This window comes from Vicugna pacos, chromosome 26 (genome assembly GCF_048564905.1).
Source record: "Vicugna pacos chromosome 26, VicPac4, whole genome shotgun sequence".
Taxonomy (NCBI): Eukaryota; Metazoa; Chordata; class Mammalia; order Artiodactyla; family Camelidae; genus Vicugna; species Vicugna pacos.
In genome coordinates, this window is record NC_133012.1 from 16,831,866 (window position 1) to 16,851,192 (window position 19,327).

The following is a 19,327-nucleotide window of genomic DNA, read 5'->3' on the forward strand; positions in this document are numbered from 1 at the left end:
GGGTTAAGCCAGGGTGGGTTAGTTCCTGTAAGTGAAGAATTAGGATCCTATTTATACTTCTATTGCCATAAATAAATATTTGCTTCTCTATATAGTGCCTCTGAGCTTGGGGTCTGGGTATATGTATAAGGTTTCATGAAACTATTTATCAGCAGGAAAGGAAAAGGAAAAGCACACACAATTTTGGGAACATACTTTAAACCAAATCACAATGAATGAATTTTTTTTCAAAGCACTTTGAAACCCCCATTTCCTTAGTAGCTGATATCTGTATTAAATACTGTAATACTTAAATCCCAGAAAAAAGTGTTTACATAAAAACAAGTGAATTCAGCTTCCAACTAATCATAATTTCACATGCAAAATTCTGTCCCACAATTCAAGAAAATAATTATTGTTCCTCCTGCAATGGGAAGGTGCTCCTAACCTCTTCCCCTCCCTACCAGCGTGCATTTGGATCTCAGTGTCTAGGAGCAATAGTAAATTAGTGGCCCACTGGAGCCATGCACATTGGTGGCGTTGTCATAAGATACAGATGTTCTACCTGTGAAATCCGATCAGCTGCTTCTCTCCTCATAATATCCAACAAAACCCAAACCAGTCCCTCAGATCTGCCTTAAACTCCTGATTCTTTTCCAGTCAAGGATTCCAAAGAAGAAAAGAAGAGGAGACGAATGCATTACAGCAGAGGTTTATAATTAAGTGGGGATGGGAAGACCCCAGAAATCTCTCTACAGTAAAACCTCCACTCATCAGAATTCTCTGACAGAACTGTTACTAATCTCACTAACAAAATTATTATAATAGCTAAAGCTTACTATGATTATGGCTAACCATAATCCCACATTTCACTTCTCATTCAACATTTTTCTAAAATATTTCAGTATTCAACAGCTGCACCTCAATTTCCTAGAGAAATAAAGAATATGTACTTTATGAGGGCAGTAAGGATTGTGTGAAATATGCAAAAAATACTTAGCAGCACTGGCATTCAATCAATAGTGACTAACACAGGATATTTTCCTTCTTGACTACAAATAACAAACTTCATGAAATTATTTTTGAGATTTAGCAGTTCCTGTGCCCAAGTCACCATAATCAGTATTAGTCACTGACTGAACCCACTTGGCTCCCCAGGTAGCTTGGAAACCAGTCCAAGTAACACAACACTCACATACACAAATAAGACAGTGGATGATAAGCACCAGTGAGCAGCAGAAAAGAAATGCTAATGGGACTCAGATGAACACAGGGGTGCTCCGGCTGTCAGTCCCTCCATCTCCAGGGTTGATCTGACTGGTCAAGCTGGATAAACAGGTGTTTCCCTCCTCTCTCACAGCTGCCCATGCATATCTCCAGAATCTATGCACTTGACTGAAAAGGATGGCCTTATATGTACAGGAGGAAGCGTTGTCACTGAAAGGTATATGAACACCACACTTCTCTCCCAGATTCCAAGATCCATTTGTAGTTTAGAGAGGATAAGTGGGGCTGAGGACTTTTGTGCAGGGAACAAGCTGGCAAGGTAGGAAGAAATTCACCAGAAACACCAGGGCAAAAATATTTACATTATATAGACGTATAAATATAGGAAAAATGTTTTTATTTGTGTGTGTGTGTGTGTGTGTACACACATGCTCACAGACACACAGCAACTTGGAATCAGTTAAATGCTCAAGCAGGGACAGTTTAAAGAGCAATCAATTCATAGATACGTAAGGTACACATAAAAAGGAGTAGGAAAAAAAAGCCTTAAACGTGGAAGGTACTCAGTAAATGTTCAATGAATTGGGGCAGAAAGACCAGCCATGAGATGCTTGCAATCTATAAGGCAATGAAGACCAACATGGTGCCAGGAAAGCAAGCCACTGGAGAGGGCTGCAGTGTGCACTGGCTTTAGAATAACACAGAAACTGATAGCTTCTAAATTACTTCCTGTCAAATATTTGCTTCTTTCTACATAAAGATGAGTACATCAAAAGAATTTAGTTTATTACAGTCTCACTGAAATACAGAGCCTATTTAGAAACAGAATTCAGACAACTGCATATAATACCACAGGCTTGGAGTGTTACAAAAACTGCAATGTTACCTTCATATTACTGGTTAGAGTCTTACGTACTTTGGCTTCCCTTACCTGCTCCAGGCTACTTTCAGTGAGAGGGCAGAACAGGACAAAGAAGATTACCCTTCCTGACTTCTCCTCCTTCTTTTCCACATCTGTACCCTCTGGGCTACTCTTATGTCTACCCCACAGGCCTATTTAGCAACATAGGATCTGAAAAGGCCAAAACCCTAGACTAAAAATATTAATGTGAAACACACTAAAACACGATATTGGCCCTTCCCTTATGTTTTCCAATCCTGTTTTGTCCCCACTAGTTTTGATTACCATGCCAGGGTTTTTTTTTTTTAATGTTTCACATGAAATTCTGCACTTTTTTTGTTCCAGTATGATGGGGAACATATACACTCAGGCACCACAGAAAATCACAGAACAGCTGTGGGATGACGCATTTGTCAGGGAGAATAAAATGCTTAGCGGCAGACAGAAGAACTGAGTGGAGAATGGAAAACCTTTTTTTTTTCCCTATGATTTTGATAGGCCAGAAAATGATAGGACATTTTCATCACAGGGTATTTTCATATTTGTCCAGGGTCTTGGTCAAGTGCATAATACACAAACCTGAGGAAACAAATTTGTCTCAGAAGACGGGACTTCAGTTTTTATTCACTGTTGTCACTTTTATGAGATCATTGCATGGGGGGAAACCTCCACAAGCTCAGAGGGAGTTCTACCATCAGGTATTTACTCACGTCGGTCCAGAAGGAGGATAGGTTGATTTTCTGCAGTCTTCTGTCCACTAAATAACAAAGACAATGAAAAGTTTCAGAAAACAACAAATCAAACAGGCAATCTGCAGAAACAGCTAAAGTTTGTGGAGACAAAAATTAAGTACAATTCGCCCTTTTAGCCCATTTCAATGTCTCTTAAAAGTCTTTTCCTCCCATGAAGACTTGTAACATCTCAAACTTCAGTGCATTTTCAGTCTCAGTTCAATTTGCACTATTTGCCAGGTACTGTAATTTGGCTTTACTAATGCAAATACACCGAGTAAAGAGGAAATGTAAAAAAGTAGATGGAAAACGTTTATGACAGCTAGGTTGATTTACCACTGAAAGGAAATAACTTGATAGGATGTGGTATTACTTGAACTTAGGAGCCAATTCTTTTGTAAGAGATTTGCATCCTAAACCAGATTTTCAGGGCACGCTGTGCAGGGCCCTCCATAATCTGGCTCCAAATCACCACCACCGCCTCCTCTCCTGCCACTCCCCTATTATGTGCAGCCACACACAACTACATCTGATGATCTCTCATTCTTTCATGTCTGTGCATGTGTCTCCTGTTCCCTCTGCCTAGAATGCCTTTCTCCACCTCGTGAACCTTTGGCTGCAACTTCTAGGATCCAGTTTAAATACTGCCTTTTTTGTGAAGTCTTTACTTCCCACAGGAAACTAGCCACCCTCTCCTCTATACTCCCACAGTATCTATATATATGTCCACTGCTATACTTAGGACGCTGCCTGGTAATTATCTGCTTGTCTCTCTTCACAACCAGACTCTGTGTTCCTTGAGGCAAGGACAGCCCACAGAACTGAGGCTCAATCAATGAGACTGTTTAAGGGAGTGTTGTTCAAGTTTAGCAGCAAAACAGAATTAGCTCTTAACACAAAATAATCAAAAAAGTCCACACTGATTTATCATTCTTTTATTACTAGTTCAAGATGCCTGGCACATTTATCTCCTTTCTGCTATATATAGTAAATATAATAATATATAGTAAAAGTTAAAAAAAAACTTTTTCAAGAAGTAAAAATCCACAATAACAGGAAGATTAAGTAGGGAAGAAAACTACTAGACCTGCAGTTTTAATTCAGAAAATACACCTGCAGCAAATTTTTGTGGGAATGGAAATCTCACATGCTGTTTTAACTTTAGTTCATATGGAAAGTGTACAAGGTAGTGTGACACTATCTGAGATTCAAACATTAATTCTCAAAATACTACAGTATGTTTCTCATGTAAGTATTTTTTTGCCTTGTAATTTTACATTGAATTCATTAGAAAACAGCTTTATCAAGTGTAAACCTAAATTATCAAAAGCTAATTTAATCATTAGAATTTAAATTCTATTTCTAAATTATTAGAATATAAAATATTAGATATTAATTAATATCAATTTGATAATCCAGTATCAAATTACCAAGAGCTAATTTCCGAAGTCATTCAGTGTTCTATAATAGTAACTGAGGGTGGATCTCTTTGTTGAGAAAAATTTTAGTCTCAGCCCTGAGTTCAAAAGTTGCAGTAAAACTTTACCACTGCTACTTGGAGACCTGTTTTGGATGCAGGCATTTTACTTTTTAAAATTTGTGAACAAATTCTGTTGTGATGAGATACTCTGCTTTATATTTTGTTTTTCTGATCACTTTTCCCCTATGATTTGGGAATATTGTGATAACTGCTTAATCTTGTAACATCAACATACACTGTATTCTTTTAGCATAACTCTAGGTAATCATCGCATAACACAATGCTTTGCCATGTGATTCAGTAACAAGATAATCCCTACTCTGCTTGGCCTCAAGAGCACAACATCTGAACGCAAGAGCACATTTTCTTGTCTTTTCTTGTTTTGATGTGACACGTTTAGACTAGGAATTTCCTTAAAGATTAAAATAACAGGCTGCATTGATACATGTGGTACTTAAAATGTTACTGAGTTGTAATGCATAAGCATCATTTGAAGTGCACAGAGCAGCAGTGAAAGCCATGAGTGCACTGCATACCGGCTCTTCTAGAATAACCCAACTGCTGTGCTGAAACAGCCACAGAAAAAAACACAAACAAACAAGTGTGGCTGTGCTGGAATACAACTCTATGGACATTGATGGGTCAATTTCATATAATTCTGGCATGTCATGAAATATTAATCTTCTTTTGATCCCCCCCCACAACATTTAAAAGATGTACAAAACTTCTAGCTCACAGGCCTTACAAAAACAGGTGGCAGCCTGGATTAGGCCTGCTGGCTATAGCCTGCCAACCACCACCATTAATCAATTTTGAGTTTACTTAAAATCTTCACTTAATATTAAGTGACTGCAAGGACTCAAAGTTCACCTCCCACACATTCTTTAAGAAGTGACTTCAAGATATACTCTTGCAAAGCAAGGGCATAAACTAGGACAAAGATAGGACAGGATCCAGAAAAGAATGGCTCCAACTTATACAGAGTGATAGAGGGAATTCTTAGGATGACAGCTAGTCAATAGACCTAGAAAGCACTGGTGCAACATTATATCAAAGAGACAGGTGTCCTAAAAAGGAGGATTCCATAGAATAAACTGCGCAGCTGAGGGGCTGGAAGAACTTGAGAATATGACAGAGGCAGAGAGTGTAAGAAAAAAAAAACAGAAATTATAGGGGAAAACTGTAATATTGGAAAAGAATGGTCCAAATAAAAAGAAAATGATCTGAACTAGAACAGGAACTTAGTATGTCTAAAGAATAGAAGAAAATGCAGAGGATATGACAGAAGTTGAAAAATATACAAGATACAGTGATGATAGCATAGGTTTGGTTTCTTTTTCTAATGAGAAAAAAAGAAAGAAAGAAAAGAAAGAAATTAGAAACCACAAGGAAAAATTCTGTACAAGAAAGCATGATATAAATATGAAATAAACTGAAATGAATATGAGCATTTGGCATGAATATGGGTATTTGGTAGAGAATATATATATGAATATTCTTTCAGTGACTTTGGAGTTTTGGCTTCAGAATTATAGAAAAGGAAATGTAATGACAGCACATTGAGCAATGGCCAATGTTTTTAAGCCACACTTCTTTAAACATTGTTTATTGTTTTCATTCTTTGAAAGGAGACATACAAAGCATGGACGACTCAATTATAGTTACAAGTACAGTATCAAAGCAGGAGCAAAAGCATTCAGAACTGAAGAAAAAAGGGAGTAAAAGGTAGGGGGTCAAGGAGTCTACTCACACCACTTCATACTGTGTTTGAGGATCTAGCCATGACAATTAGACAAGAAAATGAAATAAAAGGCATCCAGACTGGAAAATAAGTAAAACTGTCTCATTTTCAGATGCCACAATCTTCTATAGAAACCCCATAAGAATCCACTAAATTTTTTAAAGAATAATAAAACAAGTTCAACGAAGTTGCAGGTTACAAGATTAATACACAAAAACCAACTGCATTTCTATACAGTAGTAATGAGCAAACTGAAAATGAAATTAAGAAACAACTTCACTTACAACCGCATCAATAAGAATACAATACTTAAGAATAAAATTTAACCAACGATGTGTAAGACTTGTATACTGAAAACTACAAAACATTTTAGAAAGAAATTAAAGACCAAAATAAATAGAAAGATGTACACATTCATAGACTGAAAGACTTAGTATTGTTAAGATGGCCATACTTAAATTGACCTACAGATTCAATGCAATACCTATCAAAATCCCAGCTGGCTTCTCTGCAGTAGACAAGTGATCCTAAAATTTGTATGGATATTCAAGGGACCCAGAACATCCAAAACAAGCTTGAAAAATAGCAAAGTTAGAGAACTGATACTTCCTGATTTTAAAACTTACTATTAAAGCTAAAGTAATTAAGACAGTGCAGTACCAGCATAGACAGATACAAATCAATGGAATAGAACTGAGAGCCCAGAAATAAATACTTACATTTATGCCAATTATAAATCATAAATCTGATCAAAGACTTCTATCTAGAATATGTAAAAACCTTACAACTCAATAGCAAAAAGACAATTCAATTAAGAAACAGGCAAAGGATCTGAACAGACATTTCTCCAAAGAAGATATAACTCAGTAAGCACATGAAAAGTTGCTTAACAACATTTGCCAAAAGAGAAATACAAATCAAAACCACAGTGAGATACCACTTCACATCCACTAGGATGGCAACAATAAAAATAAAACAGTGTTCAGCATGTAAAACAATGAAGCTAGAACACTCATACACAACATACACAAAAATCAACTCAAAATGGATCAAAGACTGAAACATAAGACAAGATATAGTAAACATCCTAGAGGAAAACATAGGCAAAACATTATCTGACATACATTTCAAAAATTTTCTCCTAGTAGAAATAAAAGCAAGAATAAACAAATGGGACCTAATGAAACTTACAAGCTTCTGCACAGCAAAGGAAACCAGAAGTAAAACAAGAAGACAACCTACGGAATGGGAGAAAATTTTTGCAAATGAAACCGACAAAGGCTTGATCTCCAGAATATATAAGCAGCTCATACGACTCAATAAGGAAAAAATAAACAACCCAATCCAAAAATGGGCAGAAGACCTAAACAAGCAGTTCTCCAAGGAAGACATACAAATGATCAAAAGGCACATGAAAAAAATGCTCAATATCACTAATTATCAGAGAAATGCAAATCAAAACTACAATGAGGTATCACCTCACACCAGTCGGAATGGCCGTCATTCAAAAATCCACAAATGACAAATGCTGGAGAGGCTGTGGAGAAAGGGGAACCCTCCTACACTGCTGGTGGGAATGCAGTTTGGTGCAGCCACTATGGAAAACAGTGTGGAGATTCCTCAAAAGACTAGGAATACACTTACCGTATGACCCAGGAATCCCACTCCTGGGCTTGTATCCAGAAGGAACCCTACTTCAGGGTGACACCTGCACCCCAGTGTTCATAGAAGCACTATTTACAATAGCCAAAACATGGAAACAGCCTAAATGTCCATCAACAGGTGACTGGATAAAGAAGAGGTGGTATATTTATACAGTGGAGTACTATTCAGCCATAAAAACCGACAACATAACGCCATTTGCAGCAACATGGATGCTCCTGGATAATGTCATTCTAAGCGAAGAAAGCCAGAAAGAGAAAGAAAAATACCATATGAGATCGCTCATATGTGGAATCTAAAAAACAAACAAACAAAAGCAAAGCGTAAATACAGGACAGAAATAGACTCACAGACAGAGAATACAGACTTTTGGTTGCGAGGAGGGTGGAGGGTGGGAAGGGATAGACTGGGATTTCAAAATTGTAGAATAGATAAACAAGATTATACTGTATAGCACAGGGAAATATACAAAAAACGTTATGGTAGCTCACAGAGAAAAAAATGTGACAATGAGTGTGTATGTCCATGTATGGCTGAAAAATTGTGCTGAACACTGCAATTTGACACAACATTGTAAAATGATTATAAATCAATAAAAAATGTTTAAAAAATAAAATAAAATAGTTGACATGGAGAAATTGGAACTCTCATACATTGCCAGTGGGAATATAAAATCTGCACTATTTTATATTCTCTGGAAACAGTCTGACAGTTCCTCAAACTCTTACAAAGAGTTTTCATGTAACCCAGCAATTCCTCTCCTAGGTATATACCTAAGAGTTATGAAAACATGTGTCCACAAAAAAAAAAACTGTACACAAAAGTTCATAGCAGCATTACTCACAATAACTAAGAGTGGAAACAGCCCGAATGTCCACTGACTGATGAATGAACAAAATGTGGTAGATCCATAAGCGGAATATTATTCAGTCATAAAAAGGAATGAAGTATTGATACATGCTACAATGTGGATTAACCTTGAAAACATGCTATGTGAAAGAAGGAAGCCACAAAGGACCCTGGATTATATGATGCCCTTTAGATAAAATGTCCAGAATAGGCAAAACTATGGAGACAGAAAATAAATTACTGGTTGCCTAAGAATGAAGGGTAGGTTTCAGGGTAATGGCTAAGGGACAAGGGGCTTCTTGGTGGGGGGGCTGAAAACGTTCTAAAATTGACTGTAGTGTTAGTTGTGCAACTCTCTGTAATACACTGAAGCCATTAAGTTGTGTACTTTCAGTGGGTGAATTGTATGGTATGAATTGTATCTCAATAAAGCTGTTAAAAAAGTAAAAAGGAGGGTGTAAGGAAGATTGTTGAAGTAAGCTAAATTTTTATCCATCATCGAGATGGATATGTCTGAGAGCAGACAATGCCTACAGAGGATTCAGACAAATTCAGCATAAACGTATTACCAACAGTAGTACTCATAAAGATAACCAGAGGTAATATTCAAAACTTTAGCACCCAACTTGGCATCAACACCAATTAATCAAAATAGACTGAGCTGCAAGCAACCAGGAGGACAGTAGAGGTGGGTTCTGGCCCGAGTATAAAGGGTTAAAAGTGTCTGCTTCCTGAGAAAGGGGATGCAGTAGAAGAGATGAGCTCTTCATCATAAGTCTGTCTATATTATTTGATTTTCTTTTAGTATGTCCACTCAGACACACATTTTTAAATATCAAATTTAAAAACTACATGATTTCATTGACATTATGTGACGGATTTTCAGAAAGTGATCCTCAGACATAATGTTAAATGTTTTAAACTTTCATTGCTAAAGTTATTTTAACATAACAACATATGACTGCAGCACAGGACAGGGTACTCTAAATTCACTAGTCCTTGCTCAGTGAAGTTGGAAATGGACACCAAAAAGTAGCACTCTACTTAAGAAAGTCTTAATTTACAACTATGAATTTTCCAAACATATCATTTAATAGGAAAGGCAATTATTAACTTTAGAAATGGAACTCTTAATTCATTCTAACTTATTCACTGTAAGATTTTTCTAAATATCAGAACTTTTTGTGAGTTTAAAATGTGATCTGATTCACAAAAATCCTATTTATGTACTTTTACTGAATTTCCAATTTTCAGGAACTTTAGGGTCATGTTCTAGATGCAAGGTCCAACTCCACTAGTGACCAGAAGGTTACACAGCTGATTAGAGCCCCAGTCCAGAAAAGGAAAGTCAAACAAACAAAAAAACCTCAGTATCTTTTAAAATCACATCAAAAATAAAATAAAATACTTAGGAATAAACCTGACAAAGGAGATGAAAGACACATATGCTGAGAACTATGAAACACTGATGAAGGAAATTAAAGATGATTTAAAGATAACAGAAAGATATCACACACTCTTGGTTTGGAAGAATTAATATTGTTAAAATGGCCATATAACCCAAAGTAATCTAAAGATTTAATGTGATCCCGATCCAATTATCCAGGACATTTTTCACAAAAATAGAACAAATAATCCTAAAATTTATATGGAATCACAAAAGATCCAGAATTGCCAAAGCAATACTGAAGAAAAAGAATGAAGCTAGAGACATAACCCTCCCAGACTTCAGACCATACTACAGAGCTACAGTAATTAAAATAGCATGGTGTTGGCACAAAAACAGACATATGGATCAATGGACCAGAATAGAGAGCTCAGAAATAAACCTACACACCTATGGTCAATTAATCTTTAACAAAGAAGGCAAAAATATACAATGGAGAAAAGATAGTCTCTTCGGCAAATGGTGTTGGGAAAGTGGGACAGTGCATGTATATCAATAAAGTTAGACCATTACCTCATACCACACATAGAAATAAATTCAAAATGGGTTAAAGATATAAACATAAGACAAGACACTATAAATCTCCTAGAAGAGAACATAGGCAAAACATTCTCTGACATAAACTGTAGCAATGTTTTCCTAGGTCAGTCTACCAAGGCAAATATAAAAGCAAAAATAAACAAATGGGACCGAATTAAACTTAAAGGTTTTGCACAGCGAAGGAAACCATAACAAAATGAAAAGATAACCTACAGACTGGGAGAAAATATTTGCAAATGATGTGACTGACAAGGGCTTAATTTTCAGAATATAAAACCACTCATATAACTTAGTAACAAAAAAAAATAACCCCAAACAACCCAATCAAAAAATGGGCAGAAGACCTAACCAGACATTTCTCCAAGATGACATACAGATGGCCAACAGACACATGAAAAAATGCTCAAAATTGTTGTCAGAGAAATGCAAATCAAAATTATAATGAGGTATTACCTCACACAGGTCACAATGGCCATCATTAAAAAGTACACAAACAATAAATGCTGGAGAGGGTGTGAAGAAAGGGGAATCCTACATTGTTGGTGGGAATGTAATTTGGTGTAGTCACTACAGGGAATGGCATGGAAATTCCTTAAAAAAACTAAAAACAGATTTACCATATGATTTAGCAATTCCACTCCTGGGTATATATCCAAAGAAAACTCCAATTCAAAAAGATACATGCACCCCAATGTTCATAGCAGCACTATACACAATAGTCAAGACATGGAAGCAACCGAAATGACCATTGAGAGATGCCTGGATAAAGAAGTTGTGGTATATTTATACAATGGACTACCACTCAGCCATAAAAAGAATGAAATAATCCCATTTGCAGCAACATGGATGAACCTAGAATTTCTCATACTAAGTGAAGTCAGAGAAAGACAAGTATCATATGATATCACTTATATGTGGAATCCAAGAAGAACACAAATGAGTTTACTTACAAAACAGAAACAGACTCACAGACATAGAAAACAAATTATGGTTACCAAAGGGGAAAGGGGGAGAAAGGAAAAATCAGGAGTTTAGGATTAGCAGATACAAACTACTACACACAGACTATATAAACAACAAAGCCCTACTGTATAGCGCAAAGAAACTCTATTCAATAGCTTGTAATAACTATAATGAAAAAGAATATACATGAGTATAACTGAATCACTGTGCTGCACACCAGAAACTAACACAAGGGTATTTCAGGTGTCCGTAAGATACTGACACTAAAGCCATTTTACTTTTACATGTTTTAAAATTATTTTTCATTGATTTTCTTAATGAGGTAGAGTTGATTTACAGTATTACTTTCAGGTGTACAGCAGAGTGACTCAAATTTTTATAAATTATACTCCATTTAAAGTTACTATAAAATATTGGCTATATTCCCTGGGCTTCACAATATATCCTTCCAGCTTATTTATTTTATACATAGTAGTCTGCATCCCTTTTATCTTCTACCCCTAACTTGCCCCATCCCCCTTCCCTCTCCCCACTGGTAACCACTAGTTTGTTCTCTGTGAGTCTGTTTCTGTTTTGCTATATTCATTCATTTCATTTTTCAGGTTCCGCATCTAAGTGATAACATACAGTATTTATCTCTGACTTATTTCACTAAGCATAATACCCTCTAACAACAGTTATTTTAAACAAAAAGTTTAGATCTGGGGTAGAGTGGAGAGTCACTTTCGAGGAAGACTCTACAAGGAAAGATAGCTTCAAAAATCTATGTATAGACTTGAAATGCAATTACAGTGAGCTCATTTGTTATTTAAAGATTCTTACTATCTTCAAATTTAACTATACATGGTTTTAACATTAGACAACCATATCAAGACATGTAAAAACTTAAATAGATGATAGGTAAGGATTGTAAATAGACGGGGACGATATCATGTTCTCTGCTTGGTGTACTGTTTTACTTTGTCCAAGGGTGAAAAAGTACAACCAACTTAACATCTCAATCCCTCTCTCATATGTGCTTCCTAAGGCCAGAGAAAGTGGTGAAAATCTCTGTAAAATATTTTGGAAGTATTCCCTGTGTCGGTGAATTCTCTAATTATTCTGATTATTTGATAGGAACTTGAACTTCTTTGAAAGTAATCAGTCTTTATGTCCTCCCCACTCACAAAGAAAAATTAACCACAGAGATACTGGACACAATTACATTTAGGAAAGTAACATATAAAGTGAAAATTCTATTAGTGACCCAAATGCTCCATGTTTAAGAGAAATGACATAATTCGTCCAGCTCCTTAAAATACTTGAGTCCTGCAGAATTAATGAGAACCTAATGAAACGTATGCTTCTAAGACTGTACAAGAGTTCAGAAAGCCCTCGTGTTTGTCTTATTCACACAATCAGAAAAAGTCAGTGAAAGGTAATTTAAAGAAACATGTAGCTCACACCAGTGTTCACATCATCAGAAAAGCTGAACAATTCCAGCAAGACAATTCTAATTCAATTCACCAACAGCTATTTTCTAAACAAAATTTGTTTCTTAAACTGTTCTCTATGTACAATAGAGCAGGCACACATCTATTGATTGAGAAAAGGCATATACAACAAATCCAAAAGAGCATGCAAAGTTTTTCACGTATTTTCTAATCTTTGATGCAATGGCATCCTATTAAACGAGGGATATTTAGGTAAAAAGATCGTGAATAAACTCTCCATCAGGGCAGAGAACTTTGTCTTGTTCACTGACCCATTCCTGGCATCTGGAACAGAGTCAGGCACAGAGTCAGCATGCAGTATTTGTGGGCTAAGTGAGCAGATGGTCCCTGTGTGTTCTTTCCTTTGGAGTACCGAGGAAAGCAAAGGCAGTACAATAAAGCTGGGCAGGCCAGATGGTGTTGATGAGATTTTTGAAAACTTTGTGGAAATCACTGCTAAAAGCTGATTCAGCAGCTCATGTCAACAATGTTATTACTCACTTGAGAAGCTGATGCATAAAAGTCAGTTTGATTCAGCAATTCATGACTGAGCCACTATGCTTAATTTTCACACATTTTAGGAATCTGCTCAGATTTATTGCTCTCTCCCCCTCTGATTCCTTTTCTTCTGATCACTTCACAGACTACTACAATCTATTTTCTGCTCCCAACAGTGCTCCGGCTAAGGCAACCAATGACCTCCATATGCCAAGCACAATGGACACCTGACATCTCAATGGCATTCAACAGAGTTGACTTGTCTTACTCTCTCTTTTAAACTTCCTTAAAACTCACTCCCCTATTCTGACTGATTTAACTTTGCCGGTTCTTCTCTATCTGACACATACATGTGTGGGTCCCTGAGCCTTTGTCTGTACCTCTTCTTTTCTTCTCTTTCTGTATTCTTTATCCACTCAATCTTCACCTGCTCTGGTGGGCTGTAAATAATATGCCTATGACTCCCAATATCCTCTACTGAGCTCCAGTCCCAAAGGCCTGCTGGATATCTCAGTGCCACCTGAGATTCGACATAACCAGAATGAAAATCACCTTCATTCTTCCCTCCCCATGTTCCCTGATAAGTGATGCCACCATTCACCCAGCCGAGCACTTTAGAAAGGATGTCCCTTATCCAATCTTTCCTTCTGCTTATTCTAACCCTGAATTTTCTCTGAAACCATCCACTTCCTTCCTTCTCCATGGGCACCACCCCTCTAGAAGTCACCCTCTTTTCTCCTCTAGAGTCCTCGTATCCACCTTTGTTCCCTTCCAATCCAAACTGATCTTTTGAAAGTGAAAAATTTATATCTTGTTTAAAAGTATTCAATGGCCTCCCGTTGTGTTTAGGATAATTTCCAAAATCCTTAACAAAGTCCACAGAGTCCAGAATGATGCCGTCTCTGTCTCCCTCCCCAGACTTTGCCTACACCATTCCTGTCACCAGCATCTTTTTCTTTTTGAATATTTTTCAAGTTTATTTTTTATTGAGATAATACAGGTTTATAACATTATGTAAGTTTCAAGTGTAAACCATTATACGTCTACTTCTGTATACATTACAGTATGCTCAGCATAAAAATTTAGTTTCCATCTGTCACCATACTGTTAATTCCCTTTACCCATTTCACCCTTCCCCCTGCCCCTTCCCCTCTGGTAACCACTACTCTGTTCTCTGTATCTATGTACTTGTTTTTGTTTGGTTTGTCCATTCATTTTGTTTGTTTTTTATATTCCACGTTTGAGTAAACCACATGGTATTTGTCTTTCTCTGATTTATTTCACTTAACATAATACCTTCAAGATCCATACATGTCACATATGGCAAGATTTCATCTTTTTTATGGCTGAGTAGTATTCATATATATATCATATACATATAAAAACCTGTATGTGTGTGTGTGTATGTCCCATCTTCTTTAACCATTCATCCATTCATAGGTACTGAGGTTGTTTCCATATCTTGGCTATTGTAAATAATGCGGCAGTGAACATGGGGGTGCAGATATCTTTTGAATTAATGTTTTTGTTTTCTTTGGATAAATACCTAGATGTGGCATAGCTTGTTACCACCATCCCTTAACAGAACCAATAAGAATCAATAATAAAGAATGACTCAAGATCTTAAAATATGCCATATTCTGAAAAGCCTCAAAAACAAAACAGAACAAAACAAAATCCAGACATTCCAAATCCAATGATTTCTGTTTGTAATTTAAAGCCAGTCTTCATTATTTATATATATCAACAATAGTTTTGAAATATCTTTTGTAAGTATGTGGCTACAAACTGTTTTTCATAGAATGATTCAAAATGAAAAACTGCTTATTCTCATCAAAGGATGAGTTCACAGAACTTCTGTGAAGTTCTAAAAATTCTTTTAGTCAGTGGCTTCCAGAATTTTCCAGATCAGTTAAAAAATTCGCAGGGGCCCAGCACAGGGGAGTCTCAATTTTCATTCTCCCAAATAGAGATGTTAAAACAAAACAAAACCCCATATACATAAAAGAAAGGACATTTTAACAAAAAAATGGAAGACCATGAAAATCTGAATAAAAGCTAACATTTTGAATTAATAATTTTAGTTTTATGCCCTCATTTTTCTCATTTCATAAAAGACTTGTGAAAGCAGCTTCCCAAACTAATACGAGGCCAGACTAGATTTTGACAACCACTGTTATAGATAAGAACTATTAAATTCATAGATGGGCTGTTGATTCTTCTTGTTCTAAAAATACCTTTTAAAATACCCTTCCTTGAAAAAATAAAGCGTTGAGAAAGGTGGAAAAAAAGCAAATATTAAGGTTAATCTGAGACATGATCAAATGAGGCAAAGCAAGGCCACTTCATGTTTCTAAGCCAGATTAAAAACAAGGGTACTGTGCAACCCACAAAATACCAAACTCCCCTTTCTTTTGCCAAATGACTGTTTCTTCTTTATCTAATCACACTGTGGTCTAACTTTCTACAAGTATCCAATCTAGGGTAAACCCCGATTCCAAAAAACTCACCCCCTGAATCACACAACCAAAGTCCAAATTATAGAACAGGTTTTTCCTAATGCCCTTTTACTAAGAGATCCCACATGTGCCTATAATACGCATTCTCCTTCACCACAAAGAGTAATAAACTCAGTTTCTTCAACTACAGGTGTGTTTCCTGGGGTCTCTGGCTGAAGAGCACTGACAGTATTAAAGTATAAAATTCTTTAAAAAGTCCCATAATCCCAGCCATTTTAAAGCAAATTAATTCCCTACCCACACTAAAGCAAACAAATTTTATTTTTCCTTATATCCTTCCAATCCTTGTCCACATGTATATACTGTGTATTTTTCTGTTACTGAAATCACTGTGAATATTATTTTGTATTCTGCTTTTATTTGCTTTACGTTATATCAATTTTGAATGGGCCAGGGGAGGGGACAGCTCAGTGGTAGAAGTGTGTGCCTAGCATGCACAAGGTCCTGGGTTTAATCCCCAGTACCTCCACTTAAAAAATAAGTAAATAAATAAACCTAATTACCTCCTCCCCATCATGATTTTATTCTTAAAGCATTTCTCCTTAGAGAAATAAAAGAATAAAAGGGGAGAAGGCACATCTTGCTCCTACTGTCAATATCCTACCTAAACGATTCAAGATTAACTTCATTTAGTCTCAGGTCACATGTAGCCAAGTTCCTATTTATCTGATCTACTTGCAAAGAAAAAATACAGTCTCATTGCCTTTAAAAAAGAGAATTATGCAAGAGCACTAGCCTGGGCGTCCAGAGACTTGAGTCTTTTAGACACGTTCAGGAAATAGTGTGACCTCTGGCTAGGCACTTTCTCAGTCGAAGTCTACTTCCTGCCCTCTAAAATGGGAGTCAAACTGGTCCCTCTCTGTCTTTTGCAGTTATCAAGTCTGTGTCCCTGCTACTTCCCTGAGGGGTAAAGAGCCCTGAGAGCAGGAGTTCACATGTCTCTAGGGTAAAGGCCAACGCAGCTACATCGGGGCCGGCTTGGGCTACTCCCACTGCCCGGACTGGGGACGCCTCGCCCTTTCCCAAGATCTCAGGATCTTTAGCTGCTACTTCTCCTTCTGCACCTCGTCACGGGGTAGAGGATGCCAAAGTCATCGGGCAGTTAGTCGCTTAAGTGAGTTATGCACACAAGTCAACTGGAACTTCTCTTGTAGTTCAGGATGCGCGAGCCTGGCACTGGTAGAACAGGTGCAATTACTCAAATTTGAGGGTGTGCAAATCACAACCACTACTCGGCAGAGATTAGGATTTCCCTCAAAGGTTTCCTCGTTCCAGCTTGTACGGAACCCGGGGAGGGGCTCGCCAGACCGCTCCGCACCCCCACCCCTGCCAGAAAGACAGACCCCAGTAAAGATTCTGCCTGGACCAGGCGTCCCTCACGCCCCGCCAGCCCCACACCTGCTCCCCAACCCCCGTGCTCCCGCGCGCCCCTCTCCGCGCCCGCGGCTCCAGCTCACCCACCGGCGGCGCGTGCTGCGCCACAGCGCAGGTGACGGCCACGCTCAGAAAGACGAAGGTGAGACGACCGCAGCCCAGCATCCTCCCAGCTGCTAACGCCGCCGCGAGAGACGCGAGTGAAGCAGCGAGAGAAGCGCCACCTGGGCTCGGAGCAGGCCGCGCCCCCGCCGTCGCGTGACCCACGAGCTGGACCGCACCACTCAAGGCGGGGGGCGTTGTGTGGAACGGCCGCTCAGGAGGTGGGGCAGGAAGGAAAGGACGAGGCTTTTTGGCGGCCCGGCAGGAAGACAGAGGCTTCCTGAGGGAGGACGGACCCGCAGGATGGAGGTCAGCTCTCGCGTTAGGACCGTGGCTGGGTCGCGCCTCCCCTCCCCCCCCGCGCCTCCGCCTGCAGTGGTTGCGCCCGAGCCCCAGCCCCGCCCCGGCGGTGCGGCTGAGGAACTTTTACCCCGGGCCGCGCCCATCTCCGAAGCCCGGCGTATGGGCTTCGTCCCGCTACTCCCCGGGCCCGGTGCCACCGCAAAGCATTCCCAAACGGCCCAGGTCGAGGTCTGTGCTCGGGCCGCTCGGTGCCAAATGCCCACGAAACGGACCCGACTCACGAGAGTTTCAAAACGCGGCGTAACACGCTGCCGCGACCCACTTTTGCGCTCTGAGGAGAGCAGGGCCCAAGTGAGTGAGGTGATTCGTCCTGACTGTGGGGTCAGCGACAGGTGTCTGGCGCCGGGAGGGCGATAATTAAACCCTCATGGGTTCACCCGGGTGTGAGCTAACGCAGCCGAGCTGACAGGTCACAGAATTCAGGCTTCATTTACCTGCAGTTAGACAGCAGGTGGAACGTCCAGGTAGAACCTAGAACCTTCCTTCAGGAGCTGTGCGCTTTCACCCAGCCGAGCAAAGGCTTTGGGTTGGCAGAGCCCAGGAGAACCTGGGAGGATAGGTAGTCAGTGTCTGCTTAGTCTGCACCTGAAAAATAGCATAAAAAATGTATTTGCTTGCCATTTGCACTTTCTGTAGACGCCGCCGTCCTGGTAAAATGAGTTACTTAAAAGTCGAACGGAATCCTACCCTCTGCGTTCCACTTTCTGATTGCGCCTCTTGACGTCCAACTAGCTTTTTTTTTTTTTTGAATGCTTCAGTAAAACTCAGAATACTGTAACTAAAATCTACATGTATTTTCTTTTTTCTTGTGGGTATAGAATTGCAGTTTTACCCATGTGTATTACTTTTTTAGAAAAAGGGAACAATCTTTTTGTTGGAGATTGAGAAATGAAATTTGATCTTTGGGTTTTTCCCACATAGTTTCTGTTTGTCCTTTTGGTAGCTGACAGCGTTCCTCTGAAGAGGAAGGCTGACTTATGAAACACATCACATGCTTAAAGTGGCTCCTGATTCAGCAGTAAGCAAGTAGATAATAGAAATGGTCGTTAATTCAAAAATTATTTACTGTCCACCTACAATGTGCCAAGCATTTCTCCAGACACTGGGGATAAGCTGGGAACAAGACAGAATGTTCTTCCCTCATGAGGCTTCTTTATTCCAGATGATAAGTAGACGTGAACGTCATATATAACAAAATTTATGTAAGAATGTTAGAAGGTGATAAATATTATAGAGAAAAAGCAGAGTAAGGGGGATCAAGGGTAGGGAGAGTTACAATGTTAAAAATAAGAAGAACAGCTCAAGCATTATTGAGAAAATGATGTTTGAGCAAAGATTTGAAGGAGCTGAGGAAGTTAGTTTTGTAAATGCCTAGGAAAGAGTACTCCAGGTAGAGGGAGCAGCTGGGGCATTAACTGAATATCTGGCATGTTTGGCGACAGCAAGGAAGTCAGGAAGGAAGAAAGGAAGGAGCAGAAG

General features: G+C 38.6%; 1 protein-coding gene across 1 annotated transcript in view; it reads right to left on the reverse strand.

Moving 5' to 3' along the window:
* The window catches only part of LOC140689400 (uncharacterized), a 106,362-nt gene extending 88,431 nt beyond the window's left edge, over nt 1-17,931 (reverse strand). The window contains exons 1-3 of the mRNA XM_072950118.1: nt 17,916-17,931; nt 17,467-17,698; nt 2,818-2,864 (exon numbers count right to left, since the gene is read on the reverse strand). Coding sequence (XP_072806219.1) covers nt 2,818-2,864; nt 17,467-17,698; nt 17,916-17,931 — 295 coding nt within the window. The remainder of the gene's footprint in view (nt 1-2,817; nt 2,865-17,466; nt 17,699-17,915) is intronic.
* Between the last annotated feature and the right edge of the window lie 1,396 nt (nt 17,932-19,327).